This window comes from Strigops habroptila, chromosome 16 (genome assembly GCF_004027225.2).
Source record: "Strigops habroptila isolate Jane chromosome 16, bStrHab1.2.pri, whole genome shotgun sequence".
NCBI lineage: Eukaryota > Metazoa > Chordata > Aves > Psittaciformes > Psittacidae > Strigops > Strigops habroptila.
The window spans coordinates 7,356,370-7,375,145 of NC_044292.2; the positions used below are offsets into that span (position 1 = coordinate 7,356,370).

At 46.2% G+C, this 18,776-nt stretch overlaps 1 protein-coding gene across 4 annotated transcripts in view; it reads right to left on the reverse strand.

Moving 5' to 3' along the window:
- The window catches only part of PRDM16 (PR/SET domain 16), a 278,163-nt gene that overhangs the window by 20,450 nt on the left and 238,937 nt on the right, over window positions 1–18,776 (reverse strand). For all 4 annotated transcript variants that reach the window (XM_030508173.2, XM_030508171.2, XM_030508174.2 and 1 more), the window contains exons 5-9: window positions 18,611–18,713; window positions 12,566–12,764; window positions 8,060–8,207; window positions 7,424–7,577; window positions 2,899–4,300 (exon numbers count right to left, since the gene is read on the reverse strand). In XM_030508173.2, the coding sequence (XP_030364033.1) occupies window positions 2,899–4,300; window positions 7,424–7,577; window positions 8,060–8,207; window positions 12,566–12,764; window positions 18,611–18,713 (2,006 nt within the window). The remainder of the gene's footprint in view (window positions 1–2,898; window positions 4,301–7,423; window positions 7,578–8,059; window positions 8,208–12,565; window positions 12,765–18,610; window positions 18,714–18,776) is intronic.

The window sequence follows — 18,776 nt, forward strand, 5'->3', positions numbered from 1 at the left end:
GAGAAACTGGAATATCCTCCATGGGAACAAAGTGTTCGGAAAGTAACTCCACCAAACGCAGCTGCATCTTTAAATCACTGGAGCAGAGTCCATCTCAGCTCAACCAGCAGAAATCCAATAGGAAGGGTAATTTTAACTACATTAGTCCGGCATAAATGAGAGCAAATTATTTTGCTGCATTTCAGCTGATTGGTGTGTGGATCAAATTACCAAAGAGTTTAAAAGAAGAGTCCTGCAGAGTGCTATTTAGTGAACTGTATTTAATCTGCATTTAATTTTCCTTGGGTAGAAGGCAAGAGAAGAGCTGGATCTGAAATGCAGCCGCAACTACTGTGCTTTGGGAGGTACGTGCTTTTACCAGAGTGAGTTCAACCATCTGTAAACCAAAGTTTCTCCCTGACACAAGGTGAAAGAGCAAATGTCCCGAGCAGAGCTTTACCCTCATGATGGGCTGGAACCAGCTCGATTCCCAGGGGATGCCCCAGCCCTGGGGGGACCATAAACCTCCAACCTTAGTGAACAACAGTCCTTCAGGCAGCTTTCCCATCTCCTGGTGTTGGGTAAGGAGCACACAACCCACGCAGAGCCCTCCCCGTCAGAGCAGAATTCCACAGCCACCGGAGGATTAAGCCGATCTTTTCAGCCCAGTGCCTGAGAACGTCACCTTAACGAGGCTGAGCTAAAAACTGCACAGATTTCAGGCTGTCTGGCTGCATTAAATTATATCACCAGGAGAAAATGTCAAGGATTTAAGTGGCCTTTGGGAGAAAAATGAAGGAGCCAAATGATGTGAGAGAGTCTGATAAAGAGAAGTTTAGAAACAAAATATTTCCATATTTTTCAAGCTGGGACTTGGAAGCTCTGCTGTTTAGCTCATGACATCAGGAGTCTGATTCACAAGCAACTCCACTGCTGACTTTCTATTTTAATGTATTACTAAAACTATATGCATCCCGTGGAATGCACCAAATGATGCCCCCATCCTTCACTTCCATCTGTCTTCTGGACCTTTACGGTTTTCCCGAGGCTGCTATTTTAATTGGCAACGGCTTTTCCAACCCATGTTATTTTAACGTTCCTACTGAGAATGCCCAGAGGTGGCAGGACCCTGCACTAACTCGAAGCTTTTGCCTTTCCATCCCATTTATTTTGTTCCCCAAAGTACAAAAATAAATGCGGGGCTGTTTACATCATCCCTGATGTCTCCAGGAGGAGATGACCGTGGTGGTCCCGGACAGAATGCGCGACATGTCCCGGGCTGTGATGCAGCGTTTCCATCACAGATGGCAAACGTGTGAGCGAGCAACACGGCATCAACCCTGCGAGTCTGGCACAGCGAGAGACGCTTTCTTAATAGCAAGCAACGAGGGCTCCCTAATCCTCATCCCAGCTGACAGTTCCTTGGCCTGCCTAGACACTGACATCATTTTTTCCCACAGTTATCAGCCGTACAATGCAGCGTGGTGGTGACATAGGTGCTGTTCCCCTGCTCCAGCCCGGGGAAGGCCACACCACCCGCTGTTGTTCGTGGTCCTTTGTCAAGTGAACCACCCCAGTGCTGACATCACAGCGCTGCGGTGACTGTGAGGCTTTCCAGCAGCTCCTGCAGCACATCCATGGCCCTTCTGCAGCTGGATTACAGCAAGGCAACCCTGCAACACTTGTATTTAAGCTCAAGTAACCAAGAACAAACCATCCCCTTCCAGGAACTGCCTGTGCAGCTACAGACACTGAATCCAGGAGCCCTCCCGGCCAAACCCACGTACCAAAAAGGACGTTATGAAGCATTCCAGCTAAAGGAGAACTAATTGCCATATTAATGTCCAAATCAAACTAGGTCAGGGTACCTCTTCTCGCTGGACTTTGCTAAAAAGAAGCAAATGGTATTTGCTATGTGACAAATACAGCTCATCTGTAGCAGAAGGATAACAAAGGCAGTGCCAGGGTCCGGATGAGTAATACAAAACTTGCTGGTACCCTCACTGTAAAGCCTAAAATTATTTAATTTAAAATAGTCTTCCTTTAGAAACAGGTTTTATAAAAAGCACTAAACCAACAGAAGACTCAAGTCTTCCCTTTACACCTTCTTCTGAATTCATTCCTTCTGGAAGCTGAACTGGCATTTGGATAATTTCATCCCATCTGCTCTGCGCATGCCTTCCACGCTCAGCTTGTTCTAGGCATGAGCTAATGGATGGGGCCTTCCTCAAAAACCAGCAGCTTCAAGCGGAACTCGAAACCCCTTGTTATCTTCTAAGAAAGATCAAGTCTGCAAGAAGTGTATCTGGCAGGGATGCAGGCAATAACACACTACCATGTTTACACAGCACATGTTACTCCAGACTCAAAAACGTTTCAGAAGGCTGCGCCCATAGCAGCAGTTCCTATGAACTAGAAAACTCTAAGAAAAGGAATTAGAAAGAAAAGGGGGGTGAGGAGGAAGAAAGGTGAAGCAGCTCACAAAGGCCATCAAGTCAGTCAGTGGGAGAGCTGCATTTCCAGGCTCCCAGGGCTCCTGACTCATTCCCAAGCCATGCGAGCCCGGGCTCCGAGGCAGCTGAACTCTGCATTCTTATCGAATCAAACCTCTGGAATCTCTCCAGCAGAAGTGCCATCTTAGCGTTGGCTCGTGGGAGAGTCCTTAAATAGGTCAAGTTCCTTTGTTATCAAAATAAGGATGTGCTCAGTGTACATATTGATCAGGAGCACTCCTCACCATTATGCAGCCCTTCTGATTCAGAGAATTCAATGTGCTGCGACAAAAGAGAAGTACAATCAACTGGAGCAGACCTTCACTGCTCCTTCTAACCAACCTACATCCCGACCTGCCTCAAGTGGTGATGACAGCTAGAAAATCAGCTCGTTAGAGGAAACGCTTAAGGCAGGGTATGTTAATACCTGTATATGGGGTCCATGAAAAAGGGTGATGGCTTAGCGTAATGCAGGGATGGCTGCTGAGGCAGTTGAGACTGGGAAATCTTGGGTAAGACTTCACTTGCCATTAGCTTCCTCTCCCCATAGATGTGGTTTTTCCGTGGCTCTCTGCCTCCGTTCTGACTGGCTCGGATGCGGTTGCCGATGCTCAGATCCAGCGGCTGCTCCTCCCCTGCGGATGGGGCTGGCAGGACCTTCGGTGGCGGCAAGATTGGCTTAATCTCTTTTGGCTTTGTGGTGAGATCAAAGGGTGACTCTGAGCTGGTGCTGCCGACTTTGTGGAGGTCCCTGGGTGACTTTGGTTCTGCCTTGACCAGCAAGTTGTGATTGAGGGTCCGCTCCGTGAAAGGATAGAGGGAATGGGGGAAGTTGGGGAGGAACTGAAAAGGGAACATGGAATGATACGGGAGCGAACCCATCTTTTTCTCCTGCATCCCCATAAAGCCAGGCCCAAAATACTTCTCTGCGATGGAGGCGATAGCTTTAATAGAGTCATTGGCTGCTCCCGCGGTAGGCAGCAAGTGCTCTTCGGGGGGAGGAAAGAAGGAATGCTGAGAATAGAAGAGAGGGATCTCACTCGTGTTGTTGGTGGAACTTGCAGACACAGAGCTGCTGACAAAATCTGGCTTGCTCTCCATCTGTTTGCTCTTATCTTTCGTTTTGTCCCTGTCACTCTCTGCATCACTGTCCAAGTCAGAACCAGTGCCAGTAGTGGTGTCCAGATCTGTGCCTGTGGTTGTGTTGACATCCTCAAAGTCACTGCCATCGGACATGTCACTGTTCCTGGCTTTTAGCTTCTCCAGGTAGGAGTTCTCCAGGCTGCTTTCACATTTCTCCTCTCCGGAAGTGGCCTGGTTGCTGTTGCTCACTGCGGAGATCAGAGGAAGTGCTGGGTTCCCGAGGGGGCTCGGGAGCTTTGCGTCCGGAGTGTGGTTGAGGGGACTTTTGAGCAGTTGTGTGGGTGGTAACAAGGGGGGCCTGGGGTACAGAGAGGGTGGGAAAATCCCTGGGAATCCTGGCGTGAGGGCAGGGAACGCTGGGGGGGCAGGTGAGAATGGAAGACCCCCCGGGTGCGGGCGGGATGGAAAATAATCATTAAACCCCAGGCTGGTATGATTGAGGTTGGGAGAGGGCTTGGATTTGTCCATCATGGAAGTGGGTGTGAGGGGCAGGCCAGGGGCAAAAATGCCCCCGGGGTTGTAATGGTTCTTGCCCTCGCAGAAGCGCCGGTGCTTGTTGAGGGAGGAGGTAGTGCTGAACATCTGGCCGCAGTCCTTGCACTTGATCTGGGTGCGACAGTCCGCGTGCATCCGCTTGTGCCGGCACAGGTTGGAGAACTGCGTGTAGGATTTGTGACAGACCTCACCTAAAGTGTCAACAGAAACCAACAACAAAAGCCATATGAAATTAACAGGACGTGGGGTGAGAGTTCACCAGGAGCTTCACCAGCACCACCCACCCCTTCCCACATTGCCCCGAAACCTCGCATCCCTAAGGATAGAGGAGGTCCACATTTCTCCTGCTAAGGCATCCCACCATAACTTCCAGCACACCATTTAGCTTTTCTGCTTCAGCTCTCCCCATATAAAATCAGGCTGATGAGGCTGTCTGGTCTCTTCAGTTTACAAGAATGTGGGAATGTGCCTCCTGTTTATCCAGGACTCGGCCTCACCGGGTTGTGATCTTTGTTACGGGTAAAGAGGCAGCCCCAGGAATCCTGGATGAGGATGCAAAGGCAATGCTGCATCCAACCCCCAGCCCTCACCCACCTGCCAGTCCAGACCTACCACCACCATTCCCTCTGGACATGTCCCTCTGGACAAAACACCTTCCCAAAGGATCTCTCCAGAAGCAACTCTACAGAAATCTGAGTGGGTATTTTCAAGAAAGATAATAATGCATTATAATAATATCTATTTCTATGAGCTAGTCGCTTTCCCTGTAGTCCTGGCATGGCAGGAAGCACTGAAGGCTGAAAGGGGAATGACTTTGCCACATTTAATCAAACCTACCCTTTCTTTAATGCCATTAAGAGTAAGTAACCACTCCGTAGGGATGTTCTATAAATACTTTGCCAGCCAGGCCTCAGTTCAGTGAGAAGCAGGGTGAGATCTTGTACTCACTGAGTTAGTGGGACACCCTGGCAGTGCTAAGTTAACGCCACATCAGCATTCTCTTTAACGACCTGTAAATACCAAGCTTTCAAAATGTGAATGTTTATGACCTCTTTCACCTACAGGCTTTGCTGGTGTGGAAGGAACAGGGCAAAGGAGGAAAAAACTCTCCCACCCCAACTGTTCTACATATCAAAACACTGTAACTTTTTATTATCTGATGCCTCTTTCAACACAGGAATAAATTCTGCTTCTTAGTGCATTAACACACTTCTTTCACCAGGGAACTGCTGTTACCACCATTTTGTAAATGTGGGAACTGAGACAAAGAGAGGGAGAGGGTATCGTTGGGAGCTGGGCAGGCAAGGGCCCAAATGCAGTTCTCCCAACACCTCATCCTCCAAATCTGTGATGAAGCTGTCCTTCCTTCCTTCCTTCTTTCCTTTTTCTTCCTCCCTCCTTCCTTCCTCCCTCCCAACTTTTACTGACAGCTACACACAAGCGTGACTTTCCCTATATTTTTTTTCTACATCTTTAGGATTTACACTTAGGAATTCTTTAAAAGATGTTTGTATATTTTTTCTTCCCAGAACAAAATTCTCCCTTTCCAAGTTTAACCACCTCCCTTGCCACATGCCAAAGGATGCTAAATTGTGGTTTAGAAGATATACATAACCACAGATAATAAGTGGCTAATCTGTTTGAGCAGATTGTATCACAACTGTGAGCACTTCTAACAGTTTGCACTGGCTCAACACTGTTTGTGGTGTTTGTGTTATTTATAGTGTAGTTGAAATACTACCAAATAGAAGTTACACTGTTCCCACATGGCAAAACTTAGTAAGAAGACTAAGGATAACAAAAGCAAAGTCTTCCAAGGTAATCAGGTTCCTCTCTTCCATTTTCCACCCCAGGAAGAGTTGTTAAATACATCCAATACTGCACAGAATTCCCTGAAGAAAAGTGCTATAGCTGTGAGAGCTCACATCATCATTGTAAAATAGGGAAAACTGGAACATTTTGTCAAGTCTCCAGCTCTACAATGATTTAGTAGCTCTGTGTAATGTCCTCTCTCGCTGTCCTGTGTTCTGCAGCTATAAAGTTACAGGTTTGGAGGTTTTTTTTAAAGCCAAACACAGTATCATTAAAAAACAAACAACCCCCCCCAAAAAACCCTTTTCTTCCACTGAACGGGAAGGAACAATTTCCCAGCGAATCCTGAAGCTGCTAATGGATTCCATACTCACGCATGTGACTCCACCTGGCACCTCTGAACTAGGCAGAATCAGTCTCCGGTTGTTTTACACACTGATTTAGACTGACAACTCCCTAATTCTTATGAGGTGAGAGTGAGGAGATTATGAGAAGAAATCATTCATCTCGCTGCAGCAATACTATGAGATTCAAATTATCTCTTTCATGTGCCCGTCAGCAAGTGAAAGATTGCATCAAAATGAGCAATAAGAGTATTTTTTTTATCTCCACTGACACCCATCTGATTATCTCAGAGCACATTAATGAAACGGCTCTCCCAGGATACTCTTGCATACTGTTCCCATTATACCAATGGGGAAAAAAGGCAGAAGTGGGTTCAGTGGCTTCCCTATTGGAACATCATAGCCTGGAATCAAACCCAGATCCTGTTCAGCACTTGAAGAGTGTCAGGAAGTGGTCCCTAAAGTTTCTATGGCTTTGTTGTGACACGATCCACCTTTCTGCACAGTTATCAAAATCCAATAGGTGCTGTGTCAATTAAAAAAAATATACAAGCCTGAGAATGACAAGGAATGAGATGGATGGCTCTTGAGGGAAAATGCCCTTTTGGAAACAATCCATGAAGGAGAGCGCTAAGGACACTGTTAATCTGCTATTTATTTGGCTTTCAAGCATTATCTAGATGAAAGATGCAGCAAATAAGGAAGGAAAAAACCCTCTTTTTAAAGAACACCTTGCTGTCCCTGTGACCATTCCAAATTTTTTGAGGCTCCCCTGAACAACATTTCACTCAGGCTGTGTCAGCTCTTTATTTATGTCACCAACATGAGCATTCAGAAATGATTAAGGCAAAAAAAAAAAAAAAGAGGAGAGAAAGAAAAAGATACGAGAAAATGGCATCGCCAGGACTGCTGCGAGACTCAGCTTTTAACTTGTCAAGAAAGTCAGAAACTGCCATGAATGTTTACTGAAAAAACAGGGAGCATGCAAGGGGAAAAAAAGAGAAGGGGAAAAAAAAATCACTGCGGAATTTCATCTTGTGCTCTGACCTATAAAATTACCGCGGCTGCTCACAGAGGGACAGCGAGTACTGGGGGGCCCCGCAGGATACGTGCAATTACAGCCGAAGGCAGAGCTCTGTGATGGCCGTGACAACTTACATATGAAAGGTTTGACAGTGCTGTGAATGTGCTTGTGCTGTTTGAGGCCAGACGAGGTGGCGAAGGTCTTGCCGCAGTCCGGGCAGGCGTGAGCCCGCGCGCCGACGTGCTGGGAGCGGATGTGCCGCTGGAGGTTGCTGGGGTCAGTGAATACCTGCAAGAGACAAGGCCGTGAGGGAAGGGAAACAAAGTGTGGGGAGAGGAGTGCCTGTGTGAAAAGCCTGGCTGTATTTTGGGGTTTGTCACCACTGCTCCCGGCATTAGGTGTGCAGGGAATTCACCGCCTGCCGCAAACTGGTGAGGTATTGAGCAGGGCTGAGCCGTGCCCAGCTGCCTGCTCACCCTCCAACGTGTGCTGTCCTCACCATCTGCCCTGCACGGAGCTCACGCCTATCCCTGCAGACACTCTGATACCTGGGAAAAGGCCAAGGCGAGTTGCTCAGGGCACGGCTGAGCTCCACATCCCAACAGAGATGCTGGCTGGGCACACCACTCAACCTGTGTCACCGCGCTGCCACCATGCCGGGACACCAAACCATGCCAGAGTGTGTCACCCGTCCTCCAGACCCCTTCCCCCTGGTCCCAGCACCCTCACCCAGGCAAAGCTGCCCCAGATCACCATGTCCTGCACCGTACCTTAACACAGTTTTCACATTCAAACCGTTTCCCACTGTCGTGAGACATTTGGTGCCGAATCAGGTTGGATTTCCAGTTGAAAGCCTTGGGACACTGGTCGCACTTGTACTCCCTCTCCTCGGTGTGGATTACCATGTGCTGCTCCAGGCTGGGGAAGAAAGAGACAGGTTGACCTCAATGGCAGGCATGGACTGGGCACACACGGCCAAGGTGGACATGGCCACAGGCCTCCTGCCCCATACCAGGGAGGTCTGAAAGCAAGATAGAGATGGTGATAGAGAAACCAGTGCAGATCCGTGGGGTCCAGAGGGTTTCCAGAACCAACCCCTGTGAAAAGGAGGTGAGCAGCTCATCGGCTGTGAGAGGGGCAGGAACACACAAATAGCCTTTCCTTTGTTTTCTTGGCATTCATTTCACAGATGGAAGCTGCCCTATTCTGCCTCAGAATGTCACTGTGTTTTATGGTATTTCTTATGAAATACCTGAGTCCATTTACAAGGGGGAAAAGGAAGGTAAAACCAGACGTGACCCTGCAGGTTCCTGAAGGGAAAAATAAGCACTTTGTGACCAAGGCTTCTATGGCATCCCCTCAGGGAAAGACAAGATATTAGCTGTTGCTGCTGAGACTATCACGTTGCCGTTCTGGTGGGCACAAAGCCCACAGCTTCCCAGAACACAGCAACTTAACGTTGGAGAGAAACGTGATAAGGTGCAAACACATTTCACTTCTAAATGTCAGACATCTTTGATTACTTAACTCGGCAATTTCAACCTCTGCCAACTGGCAGCTCCTCCCAAACCTGGAGGACGATGGCAAACCAGAGCGGCTCCTGGCCCGGGGCCACGGCAAGGATGGCTCTGCAGAGGAACACACCAGGTGCTCCAATTCCAAAGTACCATCCCCATGGATCAGCCTGTGGTACTCGCTGAGCCCCAGACCCGGTGTGACACCTTGTTGGTGGCACCAGGGCAGGTAGAGAGCCCTGGGGTCCATTCCATTGAAGACCAAGTGCTGTAAAACATACTAAGCCACCCCACAGCTCTCAGGCCAGCCCTGAGAAACCAAGGAAGAAAATCCACATCCTTCACTGCCTTCACCATACTTCAACAGGAGCTACAAGTGCTCCTCCTTACTGCAAGTTCGGATGGAGGACAAACTGCTGTGAAACCTGCTCCTGCCTGGAATCCCCCCAGGTCGGTATGAAACCATTCCTATGGAACTTTAAAGCATGGCTGTATTTTTTATAGGAACATTAAAACTAAGCACTACTGGAAAATCCTGCCAGTCTTCATTAAATGCTGCAGGACAACCTCACAGCAGGTAAGCCCTGGGCATTTCCATGGAGCTTGAGGGATCTGGAAACCCAGCAATTGGCTTAGCCTTGTCCTGTCCTTAGGATCACACTGACTCTCTCTCTGGATGGCATCTTTGGACTGGCGCCCCCAGCAGGACCTGCCCAAGGTGGAGCAGAATGGACCTGACACTGGTCCTTTGAAATGCCCAGTGTAAAGACTAACTGCATGGACATCTTTGTGCCCTGAGGGCATTTTCTGGCACACTGGGGCAACCATATAGAAGTTGGCTTCATCACAAGTGGGCCTGGTGGGACTGCAGCTCTACATACAAATCTAAGCAGCCACCAGCCTGCTACTCCCTTGAAGAACCTCCCCTTCTTCCAAATCAGGTCCTTAATATTCATGAACATGCCCCTTCTAAACTGCCAATCCACTCATTTTAAAGAAGCAATATTCATTTTGCTCAAGAAATTATGTTCTTAATGCTACAAATTTTTTTACCCATACAAAGAAATCTATACCCTTCATATACATACACAAAAATACGCTCCTGCTAACTGTGATTTATGAGTTTATTTAGAGCAAATATGGACAAACTAATATGCTGTTTAGAGGCAAGTACCTACTGGGATTAGCAAAACATTTATTTATTTAGTCAGCTGCTAAATGCTCAATTTCAGTTCCCCAGTGGCACTCTTGATTTGATCTGTATTAACTTCTGAAAAATTATAAGGCCATCTAGGAACACAGACTGGATATATTCAGTGGTTTAGTGGCTTTCTCAGTACATAAAATGCAGCAGGATTGATGGGGAGGGATAGATGTGCACACTCTTTCCCAGCTTCACTAAATCCATCAGACTGACAGTGATGGTGCTCATTCTACCCTTCCCCTGTCAAAAAAAAATGAACTTTCTATTACTTGCTTTAGAAAATCCCAACCCAAACATTTGGAATCAATGCTCTAAAGGTGACATACTCAACAAGCCAGGAGCCCTAGCACAATTCCCAACATTTTGCAAGCGTTCAGGTCTGTGGCTAGCAACTTGGAGCATCCTCAATCACCTGAATGCAGCTGGCAATAGCTTGAAAAGAGCTCTCCATCACCCAGGGGTGCTCAAAAACTCGAAATCCATGCAGCACACACAGACTTTCGCCTCAAGCTCAAGATGCTTGTGTTGAGCACACCGATGATCAGTAACTGTTCTGCCATGCCAATAACAGACCTTGTAATGATGGAATGATGATTCTGAAGAATCAAAAAGTGCTTGCAACGGAGATGTGCCCCAAGGTGAGCCAAGTCGAGGTCTGTCTTACCCACTTTGCCCAAGAAATCAAGGGCAACAGGGGCCTGAGCTCAGCCTCATCATCTGAACACCCAGAAGAAGCTTCACCAGAAAACTCTCAACATCTTACTCAAGGGGTAAGTAATCACTAAAGAGGAAAAGAGATTTACAGCTTTTCTGCTTTCTTAACCCCTGCAAAATAATGGACCCAGTGCTACTCCAAGCCAAAAGGAGCCAGGAAATACACAGATGGCACAAAGAGGAGACACTTACATTTCAAAATGGTCTTTCCTAAATGAACATAAAAGCTCTAGAGTGCTGGAAGCTGAAGAGAGGAAAGTTTCTATCACTGACAGAGAGGTCAAAGAATAAGAATTTCTACTAAAATAATGAATATTTAAAACATTTAAGGGAAGTTTCCTTTTTTACCAGGTAAAAATAATTAAGGGAATTGCAGCCTCCTGGTGTCTAATTGAAAGTGGCCAAGATAGAAACATGAGGTGAGGAATAAAGACATCCACCTGTGCCAACAGACCCACTACAGAGGTATCACTGGCAGACAGGATCTGTTACTACCTTTATAGTGCCCACAACCCAGCCAAGAGCCAAGCTCTGTTCAGCACAGATAATCTACTGGAATGTTCTTCATGTTTCACCTTTCTCTACGTTTTTAAGAGAGATTTTTTCCTTCACTTACCTAGATAAAAGATCTGAAAGTAACAACATAATTAAGCTCAAAATGACTGATGCTGGTGAACATCATCTTTTATATCTGTAACTGAAATGAAACAGGCCTTATATTGGCCTAAAGCTCAATGGTTTTGCTCTTTTTATGACATAAGGATTGCCAGTTCTCACGATTTTATAACAAATCTTGCTGCGTGTGGTGTTTGTTCATCTAACAAGTCAAGTGAGGTGAGAACTTTAGTCCCGGTAACAGAGCAAACTCGAGTCCTTATGCTGTGGGGAAAACCTTGAAAACACAGCTCAGGGGTTAAAGGCTTAACATGCAAATAAACACAATCCTAAAAGGATTAAAACCCCCCTCAAGTTTATAAAACTGGCTCCTAATATTTAACCATTTGAGTCTCACGTTGCAAATGGATCAGAAATCTCAAAGATTCCTGCTTTAAAGCTGTATGTGATCACTGTCACGTTACGCTTGGAAGATGCACAAGTTCAGTTAAAGCTTATTGGGCAAAAGAATCTTCCTATTAAAGAAATATTTAAATCTTGTTTAGAGTTGTCTTAGAATAATAACTGCATAATTACTGCAAATAAAAATATGAACTGGGGAACATCCCATCTTCTCTCTTTTCACATTTCTATTACAAAAATGTTTGGTGAACACAAAATCTTTACATGAACCTTTTCTTTACAAAAAAACAACCGAAAATTTGATTGGAATAGAATTTTTTAATTGCTTCTGCAGAGGAGTCATCACCACATGAAGAGCTCTCAGTGTAATAGCGCCTCTTTATACCCACTGATCGCAAATGACCAGAATTACATATAAAAGAAGGGCTCACACAAATATTGGCAGAACGTGTTACCCCTGTTGTCCCTCAGAACGAGCTCACATGGGAGCTGCACAGATGCTAACAGGGTCTCTCAACCTGTCACAGCCCTGACAAAGGGAATTCAGAGAACAACCCTTTCAGCTTTACACTGCCAATGATCTGTGGATGCTTCTGCCAAGGAGTAATGAAAAGCATCACAGTCTATGAAAACAAGGGGAAATAAAGTGCTGTCCAATAGCTAATGACATTGAAGGATGCTAAAACCAGCATTCTTTATCCCTATGGAGAATGGAAAGGTCTGAGCCATCCAGCTCCCACCTTGTCCTGCATCTCTCATCACCAGATGGACCGTACAGGACTAACAGAGAGGGGCAGGCAGGGGAGGGTCTGGCAAGTGTGTGGTACCTGTATTTATTGGGGAACATCCTCTCGCAGTCTTTGCACTCATAGACCTGTCCATCTCCAAGACCTTCCTGCTTGATCTCGTCACTCAGGCTCTCGTAGAGGGAGCTGACAGCGCTGCAGGCGTACTTCTTGTGGCGCCGCAGGTCGAGCTTGGACTGGAACAGTTCATCGCAGTCCTCGCAGCGGAACGTGTGCTCTTCTGCAACACACAGAGAAAATGCTTTTGACTTGTGCGTCAGGAAGTTCAAGCAAGTCTCGTTATTGCACCCAACACTGAGCTTGTGAAGAAAAGGTAATACCCTGTGAGGATCTATCGAGCAGAGAGGAGATCTGCAAGTGAGCGGGGAGAGAAAGCCAGGCCAGCAGACTGCGTCCACTGTGAGCATTAAGAAAAAAAATATATATCACATAACCAGGAGAGATCTCGTGTTTGTTGTGTCCTGGCCTCTGCTGAGACATAAAGACCTACAAGAAGTAGTAGATACACCAAAAACTGGGGCAATTCTGGAGTATTGTGTTTGTTTGCAGTGAGGTTTTTGGGAAATAGGAGCGAGCTTTTCCTCAGGAGGGGTCACCAGTGAAAAAAGGAACAAACCCCACCCATGTAAAGACAGAGACTGGGAGAAGCAAATTGCCACAGCACAGACCTGGAGAAGCTCCTTTCTAAGAAAATGTCTTTCTAGAGTTATCCCCTTGACTCATCCGGCACAACTGCCGAGGCACAGTGAGCCATCAAACCCGAGGAGCTCCAAACCAGAGCCCAATGGAGGAAAGCAAAGGCAGCCAAATGCTTAATGCTTTGCTGTTGTGCCTTTTTTTCTTTAAAAAAAGAGAAAGATGTAATGCACATAATAAATTACTGCAGTCAAGGTCAAACAAATTAAAAAGAGGGCAGCTATTATTAAGTTTACAAGGCAGCATCCTGACCATAGTGCCAAGCCAAACAATCGGCTCGGAGCTGTAAATTTTCCAGGAGAACAACCTCTGCGAGGGAGTCGGGATAACTCCAGGTTCCTCCAGCCCGGAACAGCAGCTTCCCAGCGACCTGCTGCAGTACCCTGCCCTCCTCACCCTCTTCCTCTGCACCCCGGGCTCCCCTTCGTACTAAGTGTTGATCCCCTTTCCTGATGACTTCTGAAAGAAAAGCTTGTGGTAAAATGCATGAGCTCAAGGGAAGAGTGGAAAGATTCTCAGGGATGCAGCCAAAAAGCAGCGCCGTGATGGAGCTGATTCACCCCTGCTGCTCTGCAGGGAAGGAGGTGATGGGGCCGATCTCTGCTTGGAGCTGTTTTCAAAGCCTACAACCTTTCAGGAAACCCGTGGTTTGCCCAGTTTTGCACAATCGCAACCACTCAGGCTGTGCTTTAAGACCTCAAATTGTGTTTTACATAAATTGGGTTAATTCTCTTAAAAGGCTGCCACAGCACAAGGCAGCATCACCCGGAGACAGGTGCTTCCCGCCTGCACACGGGCACTGCTCTCCCTTTGCTGCTTCTCTCGACGCAGCCTGCTCAGACCCTGTGGTTTCCACCCCGTGCCCCTGCACGCTGGGGAGCCTGCGACATGCTGCTGCAGTGACTCAGACCAGATCCCATAAGCTGCCACAGCAGAGCTACGTAGGCAGATGAAACCTGAAGTGGTCCACACCTACACGGAAAGTATCGACATGCCACGAGCTGGAAACAGTCACACGCAGCTGAAGAAGAAAAGAGCATCAGGACACAAGCAGCAGAGCCCGGCTGTTCATCCAAGCAGCGTGTCTGGTGGCACTATAACCCATTTACACAGAGAATGAATACAATACAGAGGTGCTACGGGATTTCCTGACCTGCAGAAAAGAGGGATGTTAAAGGAATAAAATACATCAGGTCAATATTTTCCTTTAGGGGTGGGAAGGGATTTTGCCTAAAAACAAGACCTAAGGGAAGAAAATACCCACATCTTACCCATTTCAACTCATTCTGACAGATCATATGCTCTGAAATTCCTATCAGCAGCCTCACAATGAAGTGAATCAGGCTCTGCTCTACTCCTTAGAGAAATTCTGTTTACTAGCACTTTGTAGAGCAGTACACCAATATGTATCTCATGTGTTTTATGCCCCCAGGGCAGGAAACCTGGAAATCAGGATATAAAGAACTACCCAGCAGTATCAAGAGACTGTGTATAACCCACCATTAAAATAATCCAAACTACTTTTTACGAGGAAAAAGAAATAAAGGATCTGTAGTATCATGGCATGTCTTGTTATTGCATTTTACTTGTAACAGCAGCACGAAGCACGCAGTTACCTGGCAGGATGTAAGATTTCATCTGCACGAGTTTATGAACCCAAATCATTCCCAGTGTGAGAGCAGCATGGGAGGGGTGAGGGCTGGGTTCGGTGTGTTGGGGTACCCCTTCTCTCTCCATACATCCATAATTAGGGTGAGAAGAGACAAGCCTGACAGCATCAAGTGTCGGAGCACATGCACCGCATGGGCTGAGGCAGTGATCTCCTCCTGCATCACTCCTCATCATTAGTGAAACAAATCAGCTCCAAAACAAGTGTTTCTCTGCTACAGCGTTGGGGTTTCAGAGTCTCAGACGTCAGGCTGCCCTCACAGTGTCACTGGTACTAATAGCCATGACCTCAGTTTTGGTACGTGGGATAGAAGTTCCTCTGACTCACGCAGCCCACTGAACTGTGGAGTAACAGGATAAATCCCTCACTGACTCCCGCTAATGCGGAACTGCCCTGGCACGGGGTTTGTCTGCCTCAGAATTCACCCACAAACCGCCTGTTTCCCCTCTTTGCTCCTTTGCAACACGACACGAGAAGCTTTTCTGCAGGGGCAACCAAAAGTCTCCCCGCTTGGAAACTTCTTCTTGAGAAGCTCCTACAAAACTCCCAGCATCTCTGCAGCTCCAACTGGCAATTCCCCAGACATGAAAACTTGGAATGGAGGAAACAGGGCTTTTTTTTTCCCTTCTTTTTCTTTTGACTCCACAGAAAACACATCAAAATACCTTCTGCGGATCCACACTAAACGCTTCCTACTTCAACCTGAGATCTACAGGATTAATTGGATCTTCTTTTGCCCAAACTATCCTCCAGGAACCAGAAATCCACTTTGAGTTTGGAAAACCAGCCACTGAGCATAACTTACTGCACACCTGGCTGCAGATGGACTCACAAGCATCCCCTCCCAGAGTATACAACCTGTTGTTATCAATAAGAATAATGTATTTTTGTCCTTTCTATCAGATTACAGACTATACAGACAGACAGACAAATACACTGACAGCCTCAGTAATAACTGTCACAGTGCTTCTGCACTTGCTGCTTTCAGAGCTACACAGATTTTACAGCTCTTGCATGTCACTAAACTGAGAAACCCTGTGCATTTTGTACAGGCTTGTGCTTGAGCAACAACAACGTTCCTCTTCCATCCCCAAAAACAACAGCTTATTCATAGAGAGAGAAGATGGATGATAAGAAAAGAAATGTATGTGTTTCAGAACATTTGGGTTTGGAAAAAGAAATTTTTACTGAGAAGAATTAGAGGATGGACAAAAACATGATTAAAACCCTTGTAGCCACGTGTTATTCATGTTGCAAATACTATTTTGACGCTCAGACAGGTTAAATAGAGGAAGGACTGACTGGCTGGTAGAGTGGCTGATTATATTACATCAATATCTAACACCCATTCCTCTGGCATTCCCACTTCTGAACTTTAGAATATTGGAGATTAGACCTCAATAAATAGTGCTGCAGGGAAAGGAACCGACCTGTGCGCTAAGGACCAGCCCATCACCCTGCAAATACAAAACCTAAGGAAGGAGGGAGGCCCAGGACTCAGCTAAGGAGTCCTGGAATGGATTTTGTGTCTCTGCATCAGACACAGTTTGTAGACTTCAGGTTCACTGAAGGGGTCTTTTTTTCCTTCTTTAAGCAGCAAAAATAAAAATATTGCCTTTCAATACAAGTTCTCATTAAAGTTTCCTTTTTTCCTTAAGCACCACAAATGACAATACTGCGCTTCAAAAGCAGGTTCCAGCTTCAGTACCTTACAGGGAGAAGGGGATGAAAAGAAAAGGAAAATCCAGCTACAAAAAAATTGCTGCCTGTTCCCCACGTCTTGTTTGTCAAATCCCTGGTTCTATGTGCCTATCTGGAGTTCCATCAGTAACACTCAGGACAAAGCAGGAATGTAGCAGAAAAATAAATCAGTGCCTAATAGCTTTCAGAGAAACCAAGGGGAACACAATTATGTGGCATCTACATGCTAATCTACCAGACTTGAATCTCAAAGGAGTTCAAGTGCCCTACTCAAAATTCCTGCAGTGATAAGGGGTCTGCTGTGTTTGGCTGGGGTTTGGAGAAAAGATTTTTATGATAATTATCTTTGTGCTGAGCAATTTTGCATTTTCTTTCGTGTTAATTCAGGCTGGAGATGGGGGTGCGAGGGAGGCAGCAGGGAGATAGCACGGCTCAAAGCAGAAAGTGTTAAGAAGTCAAATATTTAATGTTGGCCTATTAGAATTTGAAAGCAATTATGCAGCAAAAGCACTAGACACTGCCAGGAAGACACAGATAGATGTTACACAGGGACAAAGGTGGAAAACAAGGAGCACTTTCTGCTCTTTCAAATAAAAGCTTATTAGAAACTGAAATGCAAAACAGCGGTGGGTTTTCCTTCTGATTTCTCCCTGACATCAAAGAAAAGGTTTGTGTTACTCCCTCACTGGAAAACAGAAATTACTCATCCCTGTGTGCTGGTCTCAAGAAAATGATTAACTTTTGGGGGAAGAAGGCTGAAAAAAAGAATCCCAAACTTGACATCACTTCAGCCCTGGACCTTCAGCAACAGAGCTTCCAGCAGCACCAACCCTCACACCACCCACCTCTGCAGAAATATTACAACTAATATTTTTACACTCTTAAAGAGTGCCACCACAAATGTGAATCTGAAAATTATATTGAGATAGAGGTGAAAGAAAACAGATGTATTGCGGGATGCCCAGGTGAGATGAGTCAAACTGCAGTGATTCATTATGTAGAACAGTATTTCCAACTCATGATTTAAAAACAGCTGGCAGAGGAGAACACGTGTATAGAAATTAGTCATAAATAATAATGTGAAACCTGCAACAGGATCTACATTCGAGGAATGAACGGAACACAAGTCATACACCCTCACCATCTCTTCACTCGAGAGAAGTCATGTTCCTTTTGCATCGTTCTCCACCTTCCACTGTCAATGGGCATGAAGGAAAGTAAGAATCTTACACACAGTGCAGAGGTTTGCAAGTCCCAAGGGATTTGCCCATCATTTCAGGTGACACTGCACCTCCCTGCTGTAGGGCTCGCTGTGGGCAGGTCTGCACCCACCTCAGGACGTGCAAATAACCATTTTACAGCACATCTGCAGGGGTTTTATTACTCTAGATATGTCTGTGCTGTTGCCTTGTCTTTGTAATACTTCCAGAAATGATGTAGTGCATCGCTCCCAGTCTTCCTAAGAGATCATTTCCAGTGCACAATGTATGGGCAGGCTCCGTGGATCCCAAACATCAGTGAGAACAGAACTCAGAGCAATGCTGAGAAAAGCACTTGCTTTCAGGGTTTCAGAGGTGTCTGTATTCTAGCATTAATAATTCTAGCTATGACTCTTCCATCCTCTGCCCGGATCCCCCTTTTCCATGTAGTCTGAACCACTAGAGACCAGTATTTTTCAAGCCTTGGGATGGCCTGGACCATTTTTATTACACCCAAAGAAACATGAGGACTCTGGGGATTCAAAAGGCACCTCCAGTCATATTCCAAACCACAGTGCTTCGCAAAGAGAAGCAGCAAATTAATCTGTTGCATGCCTTGAAGTTAATAAAACTGGCTATTGTTGACCGAGAGTGAAAATGAGCACAAAACATTAACAGTGACAGGAGGGGCAGGTCCTGGATCAGGGTTTTGTCCCAGTTCAGCACTGAGTGAGGATCTCACCATTCCAGGTGTGCTGGTGAGAGGTGCAGAAAGTCCTGTCCGGCAAAAGGAGGCCTTACCTTCCATGCTGGGCGCCATGTTCCCAAGTGAATAACCACCTTCCTTCAAATACACCAAGAGCTCTTCTCCTGGCTCAATTTCTTTAATAACTTTATAATAGATCTGGGAATCAGAAACAGAAATTGAGAGACATGTTAAATATGCAAAGACTTGCATTTTACATTA